The following is a 21,769-nucleotide window of genomic DNA, read 5'->3' as shown; positions in this document are numbered from 1 at the left end:
TGTAAAGCCATTGCTGTAAAGCAGAATCCTGTGCACATTATCAATGCCTGTGAGGAGAACACCACATGCTGGTTACCAGCCCCAAGGGAGGATTCCAAACATGTTGCCAGTTTCTGCGAAGATTCCCACATCTGGCAGGTTCTGGGCCTTTGCACAAAGCCAGCTGCCAGAGTATGAGTCTGATAACATAGAGCACTCACACAAGTCAGGCAAAGAAGCTTCATTACTCACAGGTGACAAAAGGAAGCAACAGAAGCCTGGGGTGCATCTGGGGTCTGTCTGTTCCCTGTGGCTTAAGAAAATTGTGCAATGTGGACACAATCTTATCTGTACACAGCCTTCTTCATGCCATAGCTGAGAGACTCTGAAATCACACTGCTTGGGGTTTTATGACCCAGCAGCCACAGGAATTGGCTAAGTTCAAGTATTACAGGGCGTCCTGTTCTAGGAGGAGAAGGACAAGGCTCAGACTGCTTATCTCAGGACATTGCATTCTGCGTATACTCTGCTTGAGAACTGTGAGGGAGAGAGCTGGGTCAGTCCAGGTGGTTTGGTGACCTGCCATCCTGCAATATCTCCATTCAGAGCAGGAAGAGAAGAGGAAGGGTGAGCCAGCCTCTTCTGTCTCCATTTAATGGGAAAGCAAAGGCTTCCCTACTGCTTCCTACTGATGCTAACTGGCTAAATCGTAATCAGGTCAGATGATGCTTGCTAGCTATAAGGAATTCTATGGGATAGGGAACAGGATCCATTACCCAAGGCCAGCCCATTAAAACAGGATTCTGATGGTGGAGATGGAGGACAAGATGGATACTGGGAAGAGAACTGTATCTTCTGCACTGTCATTTCTAAAAATGTTTTTTAGAATGCTGGCTTCAAATTCCTTTAGACTGTAAGATCTTAAATTAGCACCAGCCACAGTTTTGTCTGTCTTTAATTCCTACTTTCTACCCACTCTTTTTTTTTTTTTTTTTAAGCAGGTGTGCTTATCTATTGATCATCCCCAAAAGGTCCTAATTATGGGAGAAGCTCTTGACTTGGGAACCTGTAAAGCAAAGAAGAAGAATGGAGAACCATGTACCCAGACTGTGAATTTGGTTGGTTTCAGCCTTGTTAGGATTATTATAGAAGGGAACTACTAGGAATAGACTGATGGTACCTTAGCTATAATGGCCAATTTGGAACTGAATTTAACAGGAAAAGTGAAAATGAGAATATTCAATGTGTGGTTAATAATTGCCAGTTTAAAAAGCTGAGGCAGGGGGTTTAACCTCTTAGGAAGGTGATCTTTTGCCACTGGCTGGGAGATATAAGAAAGAATTTTAGTGTGCCCTCAGTTTTTTGTAGTCCCAAAGATCAAATGAAATACACTGAAAACCTTATTTTAGCCCATATTTTAATACACCTTTTCTTAGAGCTTTAAAAAAAACTTCATTGTGATATAATTCATGCATAATTGCATAATTTGTCCTTTTGAAGTGTTTAGTCCAGTCCTTTTTAGCAGATTCAGAGTTCTACAACAATCACTTGTATAATTTCCAAGTATTTTCATTCCTTACAAAGGAGTCCATCCCCATTAACAGTTACTGTGCGCCCCTCCACCTCTGATCTACTTGCCACCTCTATTGTTTAGCCTACTGTAGACATTTCATATAATGGAATCACATTATGTGACATTTTTGTGATTGATTTCTTCCACTTAGCATAATATTTTGAAGGTTCATCCTTCGTGCAGCATGTGTCAGTACTTCATTCCTTTTGTGGTTAGTATCCCATTGCATTCCTATACTATGTTTTCTTTATTCATTCACTGGTCGATAGACATTTTTTAATTTATTAAACTTATTATGTTAAGTTTATTACATTTTGAATTATTTTTTATTGAAGTAAAATTTGCATTCATACAGTTGACTGTTTTTCTTAATTCAAGAGACAGAGAGCTCCTGTTCCCTGGTTCTCTTCCCAGATGCCTGCAACAGCTAATACTAGGCTTGGTGAAAGCCAGGAATCAAGAACTCAATCTGGGTCTCCCTTGTGGGTGGCAGAGACTCAGTTACGTGACCTATATAGTGTCAGGGTTTACATTGGCAAGAAGCTGGGATTGGGAGCCAGAGCCAAGCATCCAACCCAGAATGGGATGCGTGTGTCTTAACTGCTAGACCAAACACCCCCCTCTTCACTCCAAGTTAACTGTTTTTAAAATGTACCATTCAGGTTTTCAGTTGTTCATCCACTAGTCCTCTAGTTCCAAAACTTTTCATCACTGCATTAAATATCCTGTACCCATTAAGTAATCATCCCATCCCATAATCCCATCCCCTTCCAAGGGGTGACCTCTCACCAGCTGTCTCTGTGGGTTTGCCTACTCTGGATATATCATACAAAAGGAATCCTACAACATATGACCGTGCAGCCAACTTCTTTTTTGGCACCATTTCAGCTTTCCTCCTGGAAACTTGTTTTATTTCCATTGTAGAAAGAGGGCAAAAGGCATGAATTATATCACTTGTTCTTTTATCAGACTAGTACCCTACAGGGAAATTAAGAGTATTTAAGAACTTCTGCCCCTCAGCAACTGCACAGCCCTCCCCCTGGGGGCTGGTCCTGATGGAAGGCAGTGAGGAGTCTGCATGCAGAAGAGTGCCTTGCAAGGCTGGGGGAATGGGACCCAGAACTGCGTCTCCACCATCGCTCCCCGTCTGACGCCCTAGTCCCCATGCAGCCGCTCTTCCTTTTGCAGAACGACTGTGAGTACTGCCAGTATCACGTCCAGGCTCAGTACAAGAAGCTCAGTGCGAAGCGAGCCGATCTGCAGTCTACTTTTTCCGGAGGACGGATTCCTAAGAAGTTTACCCGCAGAGGCGCCAGCCTGAAAGAACGGCTGTGTCAGGATGGTTTTTACTATGGAGGAGTTTCTTCTGCGTCATACGCAGCCTCGATGTAAGCTGGTTTGGGGGCTTCTTTGGGGGCAAGGGCTTTGTTTGGCTTAATAAGAGTAGACCCAGTGGGTGTGCTTTCCTGTAACTCATAGGATACCAGCTCACTGCCGGTAACAGGGCAGACGAAGACCTGTTTTATTCCCTGGTGGAGAGGAAGGAACACCATGGGGAGAGATGGACTAAGTCATGTCATGATGGCCCTTAACATACAACCTCTTTGACTCCCAAAGTGGACAGTGCCACTTTCCTAGGGCTGGCTGCACAGCCATTGAGTGTGTGCTAAAAGTGCTAACATCCTTTGAGCCATTCCCCTTACGACTGGTTTGAAGTTGCAGAACTCTGGGAACCCGAGTTGAATTTGTTGAGCAAATGTGCCGTGAGCCAATACGCCACTGGCATGTGGGGAGTAGGGTGATGCTGCAGGTATACCTGACCTGTTCTGGGGGCTGCAGATGGTCCCTGGAGTCCCTGAACTAGATGTGCAATGGCCTTGTCACCTATTGTACAGAGCGAGGAGGACGTGACAGGGGCACAGACTTCATTCAGGGGAACAGCAGCTGACTCAGGAAGCAGACTTTGTTTCTATTCCCAACAGGAGCTGGGCAAGAGGACTTACAGTTCCTGCCTATTTGGTAACATCAGCACATTTTTTAAGATGTAAAATAATCTCTGTGTTTTTCCAAATTGTTAGAAGCAATCCTCACACATTATTGTCTTTAAAAAGAAGATACAGTCCAATCAAAAAGAAAAAAGTAAAGCCACCTATAATCCTACCACTTAGAAAACTTAGTTCCTTGATATATATGTTTCTAATTGTTTGAGGTCTGTTTTTTTTCAATGTATACATTTTTGGTACTGTGAAATGAGATTACACTGCACCCAAACTTTGTAACTTTGTTTCTTTTTTCCCCCACATAAAATGTTTTTTGCAAAATATCCACCTATGGCATTATTGTTAGTGGCTGCGTAGTATTTTTTTTTCTTTAAAGATTTATTTTATTTATTTGGAAGGCAGAGTGACAGAAGGGAAGAGACAGATAAAGAGATCTTCCACCTGTTGGTTCACTCCCTAAATGGCCTCAATGGTCAAGGCTGGGCCAGGCCAAAGCCAGGAGTCCAGAACACTATCCAGGTCTCCGGCATTGGTCGCAGAGGCCCAAGCACTTGGGCCATCTTCCACTGCTTTCCCAACGACTTTAGCAGGGAGCTGGAAAGGAAGTAGAGCAGTATGCCAGCATTGTAGGCCACAACTTAGCTTGTAGCACCACAACGCAGGCCCCTGCATGGCATTCCTTTGTTCCCTATGGATAAACATTAATGGAGTTTCTAACTTACTTACTAAGCCGCAGTCGATAATACTTTAAGTTTTTGCGTGGTCTTTAATTGTTTTAAGATAAATCCCTAGACTTCCACATCAAATGCTGGCATATATTTTTATCTCTTGCCCTTCTAGAATGGCCTCAAGCAGATTAGTTGGCTGCTGTTCGTTTTTCTCCTGAGACACTGCGGGAAGCAGCTGAGCTGCAGGGCCGTGTCTGTAGGAAGCGTAGGAGGTTGGTACTGAGCGTCTTCGACAGTTGCCAAGGTGTCTGCGCCTGCGCCTCTGCCTCCCCAGAGCACGGGCATTGCGTGATTTCCCTTTGGGGGCGGCCCTTATCGTTTCAGGGCAGCCGCCGCTGCTCCCAAGAAGAAGATTCAGACCACTCTGACTAATCTGGTCGTGAAGGGCACGGACCTGATCATTCAGGAAACCCAGCAAAAGCTCGGTAACTTTGTTTCTCCATACACAATTTCTTCCTCCAGTTGAAATATGCAGTCTTTGGGGTGCAAGATAGCCGTAGCTTATACTCCTAAAGTTGGGAACACCCACTCACTACCCACACTTAGGGAGGCATGTGAAGGGCTCAGCCTGTTGGCAGAACATTCAGGAAAAGCAGCATATTCATCTCAGCTGTTTTTTTTTTTTTTTTTAAGTTGTGGGTGCTGCTTAAATTTTCTTAATACATCTGGGACAAACAATTTTTATAGTTTATTTTATTTATTTATTTGAGAGAGAAACAGAAAGAGAGCTTCTCCGCTGGTTCACATTATGAAAGCCTGTAGCACCCAGAGCTGGGCCAGGTCCAAACATGGAGCCTGGAGCTCATCCAGGTCCCCCATGTGGGTGACAGGGACCCAAGTACTTGAACCATCACTGCTGCCTCCCAATGTCCACAGTACATGTTAGCAGGAGCTGGGGGATCAGACCCAGGTACTCTGATAGGGCACATGGGCATCCTAACTGCTACACTGAATACCTGCTCCTGGGTCAAACTCTTTTTTTTCTCCTTTTTTTTTTTTTTTTGTTTTTGTTTTTTTGTTTTTTTACAGGCAGAGTGGACATTGAGAGAGAGAGAGAGAAAAAGAAACGTCTTCCTTTTGCCGTTGGTTCACCCTCCAATGGCCGCCGTGGCTGGCGGATGCAGCCGGTGCACCGCGCTGATCCGAAGGCAGGAGCCAGGTGTTTATCCTGGTCTCCCATGGGGTTCAGGGCCCAAGCACTTGGGCCATTCTCCACTGCACTCCCGGGCCACAGCAGAAAGCTGGCCTGGAATCTCCTATTTTTTAAGATTGGTTTATTTATTTGAAAGGCAGAGTTACAGGGAGAGGGAGAGACAGGGAGATCTTCCATCCGCTGGTTCACTCCCCAAATGGCTGCAACTGCTGGAGCTGGGCCAATCTGAAGCCAGGAGCCAGGAGATTGTTCCAGGTCTCCCACATGGGTGCAGGGACCCAAGCAATTGGGCCATCTTCCACTGCTTTCCCAGGCATGTTAGTAGGGAGCAGGATTGGAAGTGGACGTCCAGGACTCGAACTGGTGCCTATACAGGACATCAGCACTGCAGGCAGTGGCTTTACCCACTACATCACAGTGCTGGCCTCCTAGGAAAAACTTAATGTCCAGCATTGGAATCAGAATACTTCTCCCAACTCTGTGCTTGTAGTCATAAACAGTGGTCAGAGCTTAGCATGTACTCTTCATCCATGGTGCATATTCCAGAATAGTGCATGAAATGACCCTGTGGGCATTGAGGTGCAGAGTTGAGCTGCCACTTGGGACACCCACATCAGAGCACCTGGGCTTTAATCCCACATTGCTTCTAATCCAACTTCCTGTTAATGTGCCTGGGAAGCAGAAGATGACAGCCCAAGTACTAGGGTTTCTCCTGTCCACATGGAAGACTGAATTGGAGTTCCTGACTCCTGACTTTAGCCTGGCCCTGCCCTGACTGTTATGGGCATTTGGGGAGTGAACCAGAGGATGGAATATTGGTCTCTGTCTCTCAATCTCTATCCCTCTGCCTTTCAAATAAATAAATCTTAAAGAAGAAAAAGAAATGGGGCCGGCGCCGCGGCTCACTAGGCTAATCCTCCGCCTAGCGGCGCCGGCACACCGGGTTCTAGTCCCGGTCGGGGCGCCGGATTCTGTCCCGGTTGCCCCTCTTCCAGGCCAGCTCTCTGCTGTGGCCAGGGAGTGCAGTGGAGGATGGCCCAGGTGCTTGGGCCCTGCACCCCATGGGAGACCAGGAAAAGCACCTGGCTCCTGGCTCCTGCCATCGAATCAGCGCGGTGCACCGGCCGCAGCGCGCCGGCCGCGGCGGCCATTGGAGGGTGAACCAACGGCACTCTCTGTCTCTCTCTCTCACTGTCCACTCTGCCTGTTAAAAAAAATAAAAATAAAAAAAAAAAGAAATGACCCACATATATTAAGTGCTTAGTATTTTAAGTGCTTCGTATTTTAATCATTATTTGAAGTAACATGTAAAGGTACTTTAAAAGGTCATGGATAGGGGCCGGTGTGGTGGCGCTCTAGGTTAATCCTCCGCCTGCAGTGCCGGCATCCCATATGGGTGCCAGGTTCTAGTCCCAGTTGCTCCTCTTCCAGTCCAGCTCTCTGCTATGGCCCGGGAAGGCAGTGGAGGATGGCCCAAGTGCTTGGGCCCCTGTACCCGCATGGGAGATCAGGAGGAAGCACCTGGCTCCTGGCTTTGGATCGGCACAGCGGACTGGCTGCGACGCGCCGCATAGCAGCCATTTGGGGGGGTGAACCAACGGAAGGAAGACCTTTCTAACTCTGTCAAATAAAATAAAAAGTAAAAAAAAAAAAAGTCATGAAATAAATGGAGTTAAAAGACACATTTATTTTTGCCATAAAATTTTGAAATTATGCGGTAACATATTTTCCGCAGACCTTTAAAGATTCTCTCATGTATGATACCATTCTAATCCTACTAGTCTGATGTTCAAGATTAAGAGGTTTTTGTTTCTTGATATTCATTTGCAGATAACTAAATTATGAGCACAGGCTCAGAGTGGTGATTCCAACTGTCTGGATTGTGAGTCCTCTAAAGCTGATGTGTATGCATTGCAGGAATACCCCAGAAGAGCCTGTCTTGCTCTGAGGAGTTCAGGGAGTTGATGGACCTGCCGACATTTGGAGCCAGGAACTTAAAACAACATTTAGCCAAAACCAAGGCTTCAGGTACAGTTAGTTTGTGTGGCTGCCCTGTGTATGCCAGGGTTCCTTTGCCTCTCACGAAACCCTGCAGATGTGTATTGTATTGTAGGAATCATGGGGAGCCCAAAACCTGCCATCCAGTCTATTTCGGCATCAGCCCTCTTGAAACAACAGAAGCAGCACATGTTGGAGATAAGGAAAAGGAAATCAGAAGAAATACAGAAACGGTAAGAGTAGCACATTTTATATTCCCTGTTCAGGCAACTCGTCTGAGGAGTCCTCAGGATGTCTTCATAGATTTCAAAAATATGACGTCAGATTTTGATGAGTAAAATTTTTGTTTTTTAAACATTTATTTATCTGACAGGCAGAGTTAGACAGTGAGAGAGGGAGAGAGATCTTCCATCCCCTGGTTTGCTCCCCGTATGGCCACAACGGCCAGGGCTGGAACAGGCTGAAACCAGGAACCTGAAACCCCATCCGAGTCTCTTGTATGGGTGCGGGAGCCCAAGGGCTTGGGCCATCTTCTGCCACTTACTCAGGCACAATAGCAGGAAGCTAGATTGGAAGTAGAGCAACCAGGACTTGAACCAACAACACCCATATGGGATGCCAGCTACAGCTTAACCTGCTGTACTGCAACATGGGCCCTGTGGTTACATTTTAATTTATTAGTTTTTAAATCATCCTATTGTAACCTAGATAGCATTTAGGCGATATGGGGACAAGCATTTGGACTAGCTGTTAAGACATCTATTAGGACGTCCATGTCCCACTTTAGTGTCTGGGTTCAGTGCCAGTCTCAAGCTCCTGACTCCAGTTTCCTGTTCATGTACACTCTAGGAGGCAGCGGTGATGGCTCACAGAATTGGGTTCCTGCCACCCCATGAAGGGACCTGGATTGAGTCCCCAGCTTCTGGCTTTGTACCCCACCCCCTCTTGTGCAGGCTTTTAGGAGTGAACAAGTAGATAGGGAGCTCTGTCCATCTCTTTCTTGTTTCTCTATTTAATGTTTTTTTTTTTTTTAAAGCTGTGTGTGTCTACTTAGGCTAGTGACTAAGGATGCAGGTTAGAGTCCTTAGCATCACTGTGGGAAAGGGAAAGGAGTGAAATAGGAAGAGGATTTTTATAAAAGAGGAAAGCGTGCACTTACCTGTTGACTTTCATTTCTTGATTTACCACAATTAGGTTTTTAATTATAGGCAGAGCCAATAAGTAGATTTTTGCAGTTATTAAAATAAATGATAAAAAAGAGGCACTTAAAATAGAGAGTCATTTTGGAGGCAAAATCAAATAGAAGCGGATGTGGAAGGTAGCTGAGTCAAAGATTCCTGAATTCAGGTTGAGTGCTGATAAGAGCACTGTCTGCAGGAGCTTAGTATACACCGTGCAGTACAGTCCATAAATACGGCATCTCCTTCGGTCCTTTCAGTAACTCTGGGAGGTTTGTGACCTGTGTTTTACTCTTAACACAACTGAATGTCAGAGAACTAAGTTTCAAACTCAGACCAGTTCTACTCCAGCATCTCACCGATATGCTGTCCCAGGTATCAGCTCCTGAAGGGCAGATGGCTCCATGGAAAGCAAAGGCAGTTCTAAGTCAAAGAGGGATTTCTTTGGAAAAATAAGAGAATTAGTCTCCAGTAGGCTACTTAGAGGTGTGGTAGGGTGTCTGTACAGATATTTATCACGTGCCTCTAGTTGATGTAAATGTATATAAGGACATAAAAATTCATGTGGGGTTGTGAGTCTTGAAATAGAGAGCACTTGTCAGAGAGTGTTACAATTGGAAAACTTTCAGAATTTTCTGACCAAACAAAACATGTATCTTGGGGCCGTTTGTCTATCATTGAGGGGCAGTTTACAAACTCAGCAGAGAAGTGGTAGAACAGTTATAGCTTATTCAGTGGAAGGTTAAGTAACCAGAGTTAGTGAAACTACTGTTGTTCTTATAGTGTGCTGATATGAATTATTAACTAAGCAGTGGAAAACAGTCATCGACTGCCTACATTCTCTCAGTCCACTTGGAGTTCTGCAGACATGGTTTTCATCTCTGGGAAGCCCCGTTTGCATATTTCGTTTCTTCATATTCCTTTGTAAAGGTTTCTCCAAAGCTCAAGTGAGGTCAGCAGCCCCGCCATGCCATCCTCATCCCGACAGCCCCCCAAATTCCCACAGCTGGAAGGAGCCCCGGCCACGCAGACGCCGAAGCTTGGGCGAGGCATCTCTGAAGGAGATGATGTTCTTTTCTTTGATGAGTCACCACCTCCAAAACCAAAACTAAGTGCTTTAGCAGAGGCCAAAAAGGTAAGTGGCATTTGTTCTTGAGAGTCAGAGTTAGAGGGAGAGACAGAGAGATCTTCCAGCGCCGGGCCAGGCCAGAGCCAGGAGCTTCATCCGGGTCTCCTACGTGGATGGCAGGGACCCAGATACTCAGGACATGCTCCGCTGCTTTTCCCAGGCCATTAGCAGAGAGCTGGACCAGAAGTGGAGCAGCAAGGACTTAAACCAGCACCCATAAGGGATGCTGGTGTTGAAGGCAGCAGCTTTACCTGCTATATCACAATACTGGCCCCGGCATCTGTTCTCTTTAACATTTAATTTTGCATTCTGTGAGATATACCCTGAGTGTCAAACTCTGTGTACTTACATCCAGGAAAGACAGACACCTAACAGCTGTTTAGCAATCATGATCATTACAGGCAAAGCAGTTTGAAATGATAATAGTGTCAGGTCTGGCGCTGTGGGGTAGCTGGTGAGGCTGCTGCCTGCCGTGCCAGCATCCAAAATGGGCACTGGTTCGAGTCCCAGCTGCTCCATTTCCGATCCAGCTCCCTGCTATCGCCTGAAAAGCTGTAGAGGATGGCCAGTGTCCTTGGGCCCCTGCATCTGCGTTGAATACCTGGAGGAAGCTCCTGGCTCCTGGCTTCGGAGTGTCACAGCTCCAGCCATTGCGGCCAGTTGGGGAGTGAACCAGCGGATGGAAGACCTCTCTCTCCCTCTCTGCTGCTTCTTCTATCTCTGTGTAACTCTGACTTTGAAAGAAATGGCTAAATCTTTAAAAGAAAATAAATAAAAAGAAAAAAAAATAGTGTCAACATAAATCACACCATTAGTTTAATCTGAGCAGGTTCATGCCACTGTCTCCATACCATGTCCTAACAGACTGAAGGAGATATTCTCAAGGAAGGTATTGTTTTACAGGTGGAGACACTGGCACTGGGAAAAAAGTTCTTGGAATTGTTGAGATGAGACTTTAAACTAGTGGTTTAATGAATCTTTCTTTAAAAGAAATCTCACGGGGCAGCGTGGTGGTACAGCAGATTAGGCTGCAGCTTATGTTGCCCTCATCCCCTATCATAACGCCACTTTGAGTCCTGGCTGCTCTGTTTCTGATCCAGCTTCTGTTAATGTGCCCAGAGAGGCAGCAGATGGTGGCTCAAGTAGTTGGGTTCCTACCATTCAATGTAGGAGACCTGGATGGAGTTCCTGGCTCCTGGGTTTTTTTGTTTGTTTTGTTTTAAGATTTACAGAGGCAGAGTTACAGAGAGAACGTCCATCTGCTGTTTGACTTCTTAAATGGACATAATGGCCAGGGCTGGGCCAGACTGGAGCCAGGGGTCAGGAGCTTCATCTGGGTCTCCCACATGGGTGCAGGGACAAAAGCACTATCAGAAAGGCAGGATGATAGAGAGATCTTCTATCCATAGGCTCACTCCTCAAATGCCTGTGATATCCAGGGCTAGGTCAGGCCAGATCCAGGAGCCTGGAGCCCTATTTAGGTCCCCCACATGGGTAGTTGGGATCCAGGTGCTTGGACCATCATCTGCTGCCACCCAGGGTACATTGACAGCAAGCTAGAGGAGAAGCACTGAGTAAGAAGCACTTGGACTGACACTTCACTGTGGCAATGTGGGCATCCCAAGTTGGGGCTCAACCCACCGTACCACAATGCTCACCCTGAAATGAAAACATTCTGGGGGCCAGTGCTGTAGCGTACGTAGCAGGTTAACACCCTGGCCTGAAGCGCTGGCATCCCATATGGGCGCTGGTTCGAGACCCGACTGCTCCACTTCCGACCCAGCTCTCTGCCATGGCCTGGGAAAGCAGTGGAGGATGGCCCAAGTCCTTGGGCCCCTGCACCTGTGTGGGAGACTCAAAAGAAGCCCCTGGCTTCAGATCAGCACAGCTCAGGCTGTTACAGCCAATTGGGGAATGAACCAGCAGATGGAAGACCTCTCTCTCTCTCTCTCTCTCTCTCTCTCTCTCTCGCTGCCTCTCCTTCTGTCTCTGTATAACTCTGACTTTCAAATAAATAAATCTTTAAAAAAAAGAAAAAACATTTTCAAGAACAGCCATCATCCTCTGGTTAATAACCAGAAAGAAGTGTAAGGTTAAAGATGTCTATCTTTTGTATTTTTACCTCCTTCTCTTTTTTTTCCTAGTTAGCTGCTATTGCTAAATTGAGAACAAAAGGCCAGGTTCTTACAAAAACAGATCCAAACAACATTAAAAGGAAGCAAAAGGACACCCAGGACATCCTGGAAGTAAAGGAACGTGTGGAAAAGAACAACGCGATTTCTCCTCAAGGTACTGCAGTTTCAAAGTTAGCAGTGGGAAAGAGAACTGTTAATAAAGGAGGTATTCTAAACCATAACCAGTGCCCCTGGTATCCAGTCATCACTTGACTGCCTCTTCCCTATATATATCTAAATAGAATTTCTTCAACTGGAAGTGATTGCTTTTTATAATCACATGAAATTATGCACAGTTCCTCATTGGATCTTTGTACACATGTACAACGTCTTCCAAAAGTTCATGAAAAATGCGTACTATGAAAAAGCTATAAACATGAGTTCCAAAATTTTTGCACCAAAATAAACTTACCTTTTAATTCCATTTTCCCATCAACTTTCAGCAGAAAGATTTACTTTGAAAGATATGATTCTCTTCTTTTAAATTACATTTTTAAAACTCGTGTCATTTGGGCCGGCGCCGCGGCTCATCAGGCTAATCCTCCGCCTTGCGGCGCCAGCACACTGGGTTCTAGTCCCGGTCAGGGCACCGGATTCTGTCCCGGTTGCCCCTCTTCCAGGCCAGCTCTCTGCTGTGGCCCGGGAGTGCAGTGGAGGATGGCCCAGGTCCTTGGGCCCTGCACCCCGTGGGAGACCAGGAGAAGCACCTGGCTCCTGCCTTCGGATCAGCGCAGTGTGCCGGCCGCAGCGTGCCAGCCGTGGTGGCCATTGGAGGGTGAACCAACGACAAAGGAAGACCTTTCTCTCTGTCTCTCTCTCTCACTGTCCACTCTGCCTGTCAACAACAACAACAACAAAAACAAAACTCGTGTCATTTAAAATCAGATTTTTGTTGTTGTTACAAAAATAGTATAGTCAGCTTCCGATTTTAATGTGACAAAGAGATTCTGGTCTACTTGAGAGCTTTCCCCTGCTGGTACCAAGTCAGGTGTTTTGTTTGTTTTTAATATTTATTTATTTATTTGAAAGGCAGAGTTACAGATAAGCAGAGACAGAGAGAGAAAGGTCTTCCTTCCAATTGGCCGCAACGGCCAGAGCTGTGCTGATCAGGAGCCAGGAGCTTCCTCCATGTCTCCCACATGGGTGCAGGGGCCCAAGGACTTGGGCCATCTTCTAATGCTTTCCCAGGCCATAGCAGAGAGCTGGATTGGAAGAGGAGTAGCCGGGGCTAGAACCAGCGGCCATATGGGATGTTGGCATTTCAGGCCATGGTGTTAACCTGCTGCACCACAGCGCCAGCCCCCCAAGTCAGGTTTATAGGACCTGGTGGATGGAGAGGGAAAGAGGGGAAAGCAGCTGAGTCAGTGAGGCCCACATTGGCTTTCTGAAAGTTCAGTGTAACAGCTAACATTGTTCCTTCCTGTTCTAGCAGAGGACGAATTGGAGCCTGCCAAGAAGAAAAGGAGAGAACAGCTTGCCTACCTGGAATCTGAGGAATTTCAGAAAATTCTCAAAGCCAAATCAAAGCACACCAGCATCCTGAAAGAGGTAAAATCCCAAAGGATCAAGGGTGGTGTCAACACCCTCAGACCCTGGGTGCTTTGTTACAGGGCCAAGAGTGCTGCTCTGACGTACACCAAGCAGGAGCTGAAGGCAGCTTCAGCTACTGTTTGTTTGAGTCTGCTTTCAAGAGAAGGAGTACGTCTTGCGGATTTCAGTTCTGCCCTTGCCCTTGCACTGAAGAATATTTTTATTTTTGACATTTCATATGCTCTATATCAGTAGTAACTCTGCTACTCCCAATGCCCCTTTTTAAAAACAAGTGTTCTGAATTATCTCCTTCTCATCTCAAAATAAAAATGCATGGATAATATGAAGTACTTATACTAGTAATTTTGAAAATATTTGATAGTGTCCTGCTATAAAGAAGGAAGGAAAAATATTTCTGATAAGATAGATATGTCATTGTGTAAATATTTAGACACAGTCACCCTCAAAGAAATAATGAGTAGTCAGAGGCTTCAATTTATAAGTGCAAATGAGACAGCTAGAAATAGACTGGTAAAGGTGTGTTTTCTTGTGAATTTAAATACCATAGGCTCGTTTCTTTGATTTTCTTGAAGATTAGAATAATCTTGGAAAACCACAGTTGTCCCTGAGTATATACAGACGTTGCATAATTGTAGTCTTGGAATAATCAATGTATGTTAAAGCCATGTGCAAATATTGGAGGATTATGTAATAACGGTCAGGTTCAGGGTTATACTCAGGTTTCTCAGGCATGCAGATGTCCTGGAGAACACTCAGAAGCCATGTGGAACAAGGAGTAACCCCTTTGTTGTGAGGTGGACTACTCCATATGTAGCATCCCTGGTCCCTGCCAGCAGCCAAGATAGCAGTCATTAGATAACAAAAATCTGAATATTCTTGGGGGCAGTGCTGCACCCTCTCAGTACCATTGCCCTGAATGAGTGACTCTCTTGTCAGTTAGCAAATGGCCAGTGAGACAGTTCCTTATATCTTCCCACTGCACTTGAAGCACATGTCAAGCTGAGGTCCTTCCTTGCCTCTTGCGACCGAAGGCCCTGGGCCCTGTGTGGCTATGCTACCTCCAGAGCTGTGCCTGTGCTGTGCCAGAAATCTGTCTGTCTTTGCACTTAACTCCCTGTTGTTCCAAACACGCAGGACATTTCCTTGCCGCGTGTGTGATCTTGGGAAGAGTGAAAGACGGGGCTGTCATCCCTGGGGAGGTCTTGAGTGCCTTCCGCGTATGAGGTCTGCCCTGAACAGCAGAAATAGCTGCCTCTGGTACAAACTTGGTATCATGACACTGAATAATGCTAGTGAGTTTTATTTACATGTTGTATAAATCTCCAAGTGCTCCTGTGTCCCTTGTGGGCATTTTTCCTTCTTACCATCATCTCTGGGTGACATTGAGGTGCTGTCTGGAGTCTTCTAACGTTTAGCTTACCTCTTCAGTTCTGTTTGGTTGTTGAACTGAATCATTTCAGTAACTTGAATTATTCTCACTGACCTGCCTGGGGGAAATACTAGATTCAGGACAAGAGCTCCCATGTGCCTTGTCCTTCCAGACCGAGGCTGAGCTGCAGGAGCGCTATTTCGAGCCACTGGTGAAAAAAGAACAAATGGAAGAAAAGATGAGAAACATCCGCGAAGTGAAGTGTCGAGTAGTGACCTGCAGAACGGTGAGTGAAGCCGTGGCCTCCAGCTGGGCACTGCTTTATGCCAGTGTGACTCAGGAGGACATTGGGGCTTGCGTCATTAAATTAGGCTGGAGACCAAACAGCCTGGCACAGCCACGGTCTGGCTTCCTGCCTGGCTCAGAGCTCTGCCCGTGGAGCATTTGCCAAGAAGAGTCTCCTCATTTGGCTACAGCTCCCAGTTTCTCACTGAGCATTTGGCCTCTTAACATCCCTTGCCCACTGACCACCAAATCCACCCTGGTCTTAGCACTTTGTCTCAACTTCTGATGTGTCCTTGACCCAGCATCCAGTCCCAGGGACGATGTTTGGACTTCTTGGGTTAACCACTCATTGTGATCAACTCCATCTCTTTCTACTCGTGGTGCAGTCTACTAAATGAATCTTCTGTCAGAGCATGAATTGTCTGTGTTTGTTGAGTTTTGACTCGTAGAAAATTCTTGAACATTAATATAAAATGGGAAAGAAAACAGAGGGAAAGTTCTTGCTAAGTGCTGCAAGGTCAGTCAGCCTTATAAACATGCAAGAAGGGGAAGAGACTTAGCTTGCCAAACACACGCTTCTCAATCTTGCTTCCTTAAAAACCTGGAATTCTATATATTTGGAGATCAGCCTTGAATCAGCTGCCACCAAAAGGTAGGGCTTTTCTTGAGAAACTTTATACATTGGAAAATGAATAAAGGTGATTATTGCAAGCATACATTGCATTTGACCTCAGATGATAGCTTTACCCTGGCCCAGTGCTAAATGGGAAGGTGTAGTGGTTGTATTGGTTTCTTGTTGCTGCTGTAGCTAAGTACAGACTCCTTGGCCTGGAAGAACACAAATTTATGTTCTGTGAGTCTGTGTAAGGCTCACTCAGGGTAACTCGAGGTGCTCACAGGGCTGCCTTCCTTTCTGGAGGCCACGGGGAGGATCCCTGTCCTTGCCTTCCCAGCTTCCCGAGCCATCCTCGTTGCTAGGCCACGGCTCTCTCCCCTACCTGAAAAGCCAGCTGTAGCGGGTTGAGCTCTGACATCAAAGCACTCCAACCCCCTCCTCTCATCTGTTCATGGTAAAGGACCCTTGTGATAACACTGGGCCGTTACACACACACACACACACACACACACACACAGAGAGGTCTTCCAATCTGCTGGTTCACTCCCCAGTTGGCTGCAATGGCTGGAGCTGTGCTGATCCGAAGCCAGGAGCTTCTTCCAGGTCTCCCATGTGGGTGCAGGGTCCCAAAGACTTGGGCCATCTTCTACTGCTTTCCCAGGCCTAGCAGAGAGCTGAATCGGAAGTGGAGCAGCCGGGTCTCGAACCAGTGTCCATATGGGATGCCAGCACTTAAGGCCAGGGCTTTAACCCGCTGCACCACAACGCCAGCCCCTCCCCTTGTCTTAAGATCAACTAATTAGCAGTCTTGATTCCACCTGCTACCTATATTTATTCTCCTTCGCCATGTAACATTAAGGTACAGGTTCTGGAGAACAGAATGTTTACATGTTCCTTGCAGGGGAGGCAGTCTTTTTTTTTTTTTCCTGCCAAGGGCCATTTGGATATTTATAAATCATTCACAAATTATCAGCTTAAAAATTAGTCTGCTATGGGTTTATTCAATTTCAGCTCTCATGGTTGTCTTGGCAGGGCCAAAATTATTGCGTAGGCTTTGTGCTGGCCCCAGACCAGGTGTTCCCCACCCCTGTCAATGGATCAGTATTCTGCCTGCCACAGCAGAGATTGCATTCTGCTTTGTACTTGCTGAAGTCACCAGTGTCTAGAGTAATGTATCTAGACTCAGCATAGTTACCAGAAATTGCTGGGCACCCTCCTGGCACCTGTTGCAGTCTGCATCCACCATGTCTTGTTACCATCAGTCAAAATTAAAGGTAAATTACATGCTATCTCTGTTTTGGTTTTGCTGCTTAAAAATAAGAATAATAGTGACTTGATATCCTTGTCACAGACCTTGTAAGAGAAAGTGAAATATCTCCTTCCCCAGTAAGTCCTGAGCCTGAGTATTTTAGGTAACCCCCAAAGGCCTGTAGTGAACTCAGAATGGACTTACCTAAGCTACGTAGAGGTCAACAGTACTTTTCTTCCTCTGCTGTTACTATTGTCTTAATGTCACAGAACATTCATGTGTGCTTCCTGCTTGGACAGAAATTGGGACCAACATGAGAAAAATTGTCATCAGTATAAAGGAGGGTCTAGAAATCAGCCTGGGTCACTGCAGCTAGATGAGGTGGTACAGTCCCTGTAAGGACCCGGTCGGGAGCAAGGGGACGGATTGTCACAGAGCAGATCAGTGGCAGAGCCAGATAATGGGTCTCACAAGTATGTGTGTGTGTGGGTTTGTACAGTGCTCCTACACCCATTTCAAGCCTTTGGAAACCTGCATCAGCGAGCAACATGACTACCACTGGCATGATGGTGTGAAAAGATTTTTCAAGTGTCCCTGTGGAAACAGAAGTATCTCCCTCGACAGACTCCCCAGAAAGCACTGCAGGTAGGAGAATTGCCTGGGGTTCTTTGTTCCCCTCTTTTACCCGTTCCTTTGCAATGCTGTTCCTGCTTAACATTAGACAATCTTACGATGATGATCTGCTCTCTTAGCGCATTGTCAAGTTCAGTTAACCGCTTAGGAAGGGTTTGTTTGTTTTTTTTTTTTTTTGACAGGCAGAGTGGACAGTGAGAGAGAGAGAGAGAGAAAGGTCTTCCTTTTGCCGTTGGTTCACCCTCCAATGGCCGCTGCTGCCGGTGCACCATGCTGATCCGAAGGCAGGAGCCAGGTGCTTCTCCTGGTCTCCCATGGGGTGCAGGGCCCAAGCACTCCTGGGCCACAGCAGAGAGCTGACCTGGAAGAGGGGCAACCGGGACAGAATCCAGCACCCCTACCGGGACTAGAACCTGGTGTGCCGGCGCCGCAAGGCAGAGGATTAGCTAGTGAGCCACGGCGCTGGCCAGGAAGGGTTTTTATATGTCTGTGCCTGAATGAGTTAGACCTGTTATTTTCCTGTCTTTTATCAGCCTCTCCTGGTTTTAGAAAGAGGTTTGTTTGAACTAGACAGCTTCCAGAAAACAATTTGTGTTAAATAACAATTATTTCTCAGTTAGTAAATCTCCACTATAGTTATTTAGTCTTAGGTTTTTTGGGCAGATGGAGAGGTAGCCTTGAGCATCATTTCAGTCTCTTTAATACAATATTTTTGTGACCTGCCTTTTGCCACTTTCAGCATTTTATATGTTTGTAATATTTTTGGTAATCCATTTAGGTTTTCAAATTTATTGAAATCTGATCACTCCTAATGCTCTTATTTTTTTCAATCTGTTATTTACTATTTTTTCAAGTTATTTGCCATAAAGTGTTGTTATTTCATTTGTTTTTTCTTCTGTTTTTAAAAAGTTCAACCTTGAACAGAGTAAAGAGATACCTGACATCTTTTCAGAAAATCACCTTTTCATTGTCTTGATCTTTATTGGTGGTGTTTTTAAGAATTGATTTCTGTTGTTATAAGCTTTTTTTAAAAATGTTAATGTTTATTTTCATTTACATGAAAGGTAGAGAGACAGAGATCTTCCATTCATCCATTGGTTCACTTCAAATGCCCACAATAGCCAGGGTTGAGCCAGGCCGAAGCCAGGGGCCCTGATCTCTGTCTGGGTTCCCTGTGTGGGTGGCAGGGGCCGAAGCACATCGCCTGCTGCCTCCCAGGCTACTCATTAGCAGGCAGCTGGATCAGCAGAGTGGGACCCAAACCCAGGTACTCCAGGATGGGGTGCAGCAGTCCCGAGAGGCAGCGTAACCTGCTGTGCCACAGTGCCCACCCCTTATCTGCCCTTCTTTGTTTGGGCTTGTTTTGTACTGTGCTTTTTGCCATCTTCTTCAGTTGAATGCTTAAATTTAACCTGCTAGTTTTCAACTTTCTCATTTCTCAAGTGGATTTATATTGCATATTTCCCTGCAGCAGCCACGACGCTTGACATGCAGCTAAAAGTATTTCATGTGCTTTATGACTTTTCCCTTTTTTGACTGGAGGTTTACTGATGTTTAGTTTCCAAACACATGGACAGCCTGTAGCCATCTTTTCTGCTAATTCCTAATTTTTTTTTGCATCATTCTTCAAAGACACAAGTTATATGCTATTGATCACCTTTAGCCCTCCCAGGAGCTTGTGAGCACCTACATGTTTCTTTGCTTTGGTTACCTCACGGAATTCATCCTTCCCCCTCACATCAAGGTCTCCAGGGCTGATCATGGGGGATGGGAGCCAGGAACTCAGGAAGCTTGGTTCATCACTTTTTCAGACGCGTTTGTGGATTTTCTGCAGTCGGTATTCTAATATTTTAAGTAGGTAGTTGTGTATTGGTACTTTTGTGAACAGTAGACTCCTACAAGTGCCATAATAAGAGCAAGAGCGTATGTAAAACATTAGGAAAATGCTATTCATTAGGGATAAGCCGTCAGTACAACTCACCAGTGGAGGAACGAGATGCCTTTCAGCCGCCAGGTAGCACTGTTATTTTTGTAGAAACAGTACCTCCTCTGCATTTTTCTCTTAACAGTTCCATTTTTTTCCCTGAAGATTTATTTATTTATTTATTTAAAGAACAGTTACAGAGAGGGAGATCTTCTGTCTGCTGGTTCAATCCCCAAATGGCCGCATCAGCTGGGGCTGGGCCAGGCTAAAACTAGGAGCTTCATCTAGGTCTCCAGCATGAGTCCAGGAGCTCAAGCACTAGGGCTATCTTCCACTGCTTCCCCAGGCACGTTAGCAGGGGAGCTGAATCAGAAGTGGAGCAGCCGGGACACTAACTGGTACCCATGTGGGATACTGGCGCTGCAGGCAGTAGTTTAACCCTCTGCACACCACAGTGCTGGCCCCTACCAGTTCTTGATCTAGAGATAAGCAAACTTTTTATGTAAAAGACCAGATGATAACTATGGTAGGCTTTGCGGGCCAAAAGATCTGTCGCAGCTACTCCACACCACTGTTGTAGTAGGAGATCAGCCGTAAATAAAGCACAAACAAATGAGCATGGCTGTGTTCAAATCAAGCTTTATTTACAGGAGCAGGTGTTTGGCCCAGCAATTAAGATGCTGATTAGGACACCTGCATCCCAATCAGAGTGCCTCGATTTGACTTCGGGCTCCACTACTGACTCCAGCTTCGTGCTGATGTACATCCTGGAGGCAGAAGGTGATGGCTCAAGTACTTGGTTGGGTTCCTGACACCCACTCCAGGACTGAGTTCCTGCCTCCTGGCTTTGGCCTGGTCCACTCCTGGCTGTTGCAAGCATTTGGGGAATGCACAATCAAATGGGAGATCAGTCCCTCTCTGCCTTTCAAATAAATTACAATAAGTAAATTTTTAAAAATTTAATATTTATTTATTTGAAAGGCAGAGTTACAGAGAGAAAGAAGTCTTCCATCCATTGGGTCACTCCCTAAACAGCAGCAACAGCCAGGGCTGAACCAGATCAAAGCCAGGAGCCAGGAACTTCCTCCTGGTCTTCCCCATGCGGGTACAGGGGCCCAAGCATTTGGGCCATCTTCCTCTGCCTTCCCAGGTCCTTTAGCAGGGAGCTAGATTGGAAGTGGAGTGGCTCAGGCCAGAACCTGCACCCATATGGGGTGCAACAACAATACCACAATGCCAACCCCCATAACATTTTTTAAAACTGCCTATGTTTGTAAGTGGGTGGTGGGCTTACATTTGGGTCTTAGTTTATAGACTCCTGGCTAGAATGGAGGGGTTTTCCCCCAATAATATCATCATTGACCCACAGGGTAGGCTACTAGAGTTCTCTGAGTAGATATTGAGCCAGTCGCTAGCTGGGGAAGGTGGTGGAGAGGCCCAGGACCAAAGGCACTAGCATACTGATGCTCAGGACAGGAACAGAATCCAAAGCAAACAAGGAAGAAAGATGAGGCAGGTAAAACAGTAAAACACCCCTGTGCCCCACCCAGACCCCAGAAAACCTGAGGGTGCTGGGAGACATGTTTATGTGACTTTATGATATTGTCTTTCTTTGAGTAGACTGTAGACAGGGAGCTTTCCCCTAAAATGGCCACATCCCTTCTCTGGGAGGGGGGTCATCTACTGTGTTGAAAGTACAAGCAGGAGTCTCTGACAGATAAAGTCTGGTTAAGGAAAAAGGAAGATCCAGCCTCAAAAGAGGATGAATCCTTTTCTGCTCACAGCACTTTAGCTCCAAGCACAGGAAGTCAGGGCAAAGCCATGGATCACCCTGCATCAGAGGGCTGGCTTCCTAAATCTGTCTCATCTCGGTACCACCAATAATAACTAGAGATGCATCCATCACCTGTAGTGCTCACAGCCCAGTCAAACCATCATTGGAAACTGCATCACTCAAGTCTTGCTTAGTAAAGTTTTGAAGGCAGTGTCTCAACTCCCTGGAGTGTTTATTTGTAGCATTAGAACATAACCTCAGATCTGACCTGTGATGTGAGGGGCACCTCTACTAGCATCTCCACAAACCCTGGGTGGGGGGTACTCTCCCAAGTGCCGAGAGCACCATTGTCTGCATGTCTGGGCCCATGCCTCACCACTGAGTAAAGTCATCTCTTCTGTTTCAGTAACTGTGGTCTCTACAAATGGGAACGGGATGGAATGCTAAAGGTATGTC

General features: G+C 46.0%; 1 protein-coding gene across 4 annotated transcripts in view; it reads left to right on the top strand.

Moving 5' to 3' along the window:
- MCM10 (minichromosome maintenance 10 replication initiation factor) overlaps positions 1-21,769 on the top strand; it is a 42,449-nt gene that overhangs the window by 17,199 nt on the left and 3,481 nt on the right. For 2 of the 4 annotated variants that reach the window (XM_017347688.4, XM_089311744.1), the window contains exons 9-19: positions 981-1,097; positions 2,741-2,940; positions 4,605-4,705; positions 7,351-7,461; positions 7,547-7,664; positions 9,540-9,744; positions 11,883-12,027; positions 13,345-13,460; positions 15,005-15,118; positions 17,482-17,627; positions 21,720-21,762. In XM_017347688.4, coding sequence (XP_017203177.3) covers positions 981-1,097; positions 2,741-2,940; positions 4,605-4,705; positions 7,351-7,461; positions 7,547-7,664; positions 9,540-9,744; positions 11,883-12,027; positions 13,345-13,460; positions 15,005-15,118; positions 17,482-17,627; positions 21,720-21,762 — 1,416 coding nt within the window. Of the gene's footprint in view, positions 1-980; positions 1,098-2,740; positions 2,941-4,604; positions 4,706-7,350; positions 7,462-7,546; positions 7,665-9,539; positions 9,745-11,882; positions 12,028-13,341; positions 13,461-15,004; positions 15,119-17,481; positions 17,628-21,719; positions 21,763-21,769 lie in introns of all 4 variants that reach the window. The other 2 variants (XM_008268096.5, XM_070055687.2) reach the window with 1 other exon arrangement.

Source organism: Oryctolagus cuniculus, chromosome 13, assembly GCF_051225735.1.
Source record: "Oryctolagus cuniculus isolate XC-2025 breed Fujian yellow rabbit chromosome 13, ASM5122573v1, whole genome shotgun sequence".
Classification (NCBI taxonomy): domain Eukaryota; kingdom Metazoa; phylum Chordata; class Mammalia; order Lagomorpha; family Leporidae; genus Oryctolagus; species Oryctolagus cuniculus.
The sequence above is the reverse complement of the archived record's forward strand: the minus strand, read 5'-3'. Positions and strand labels throughout refer to the sequence as shown.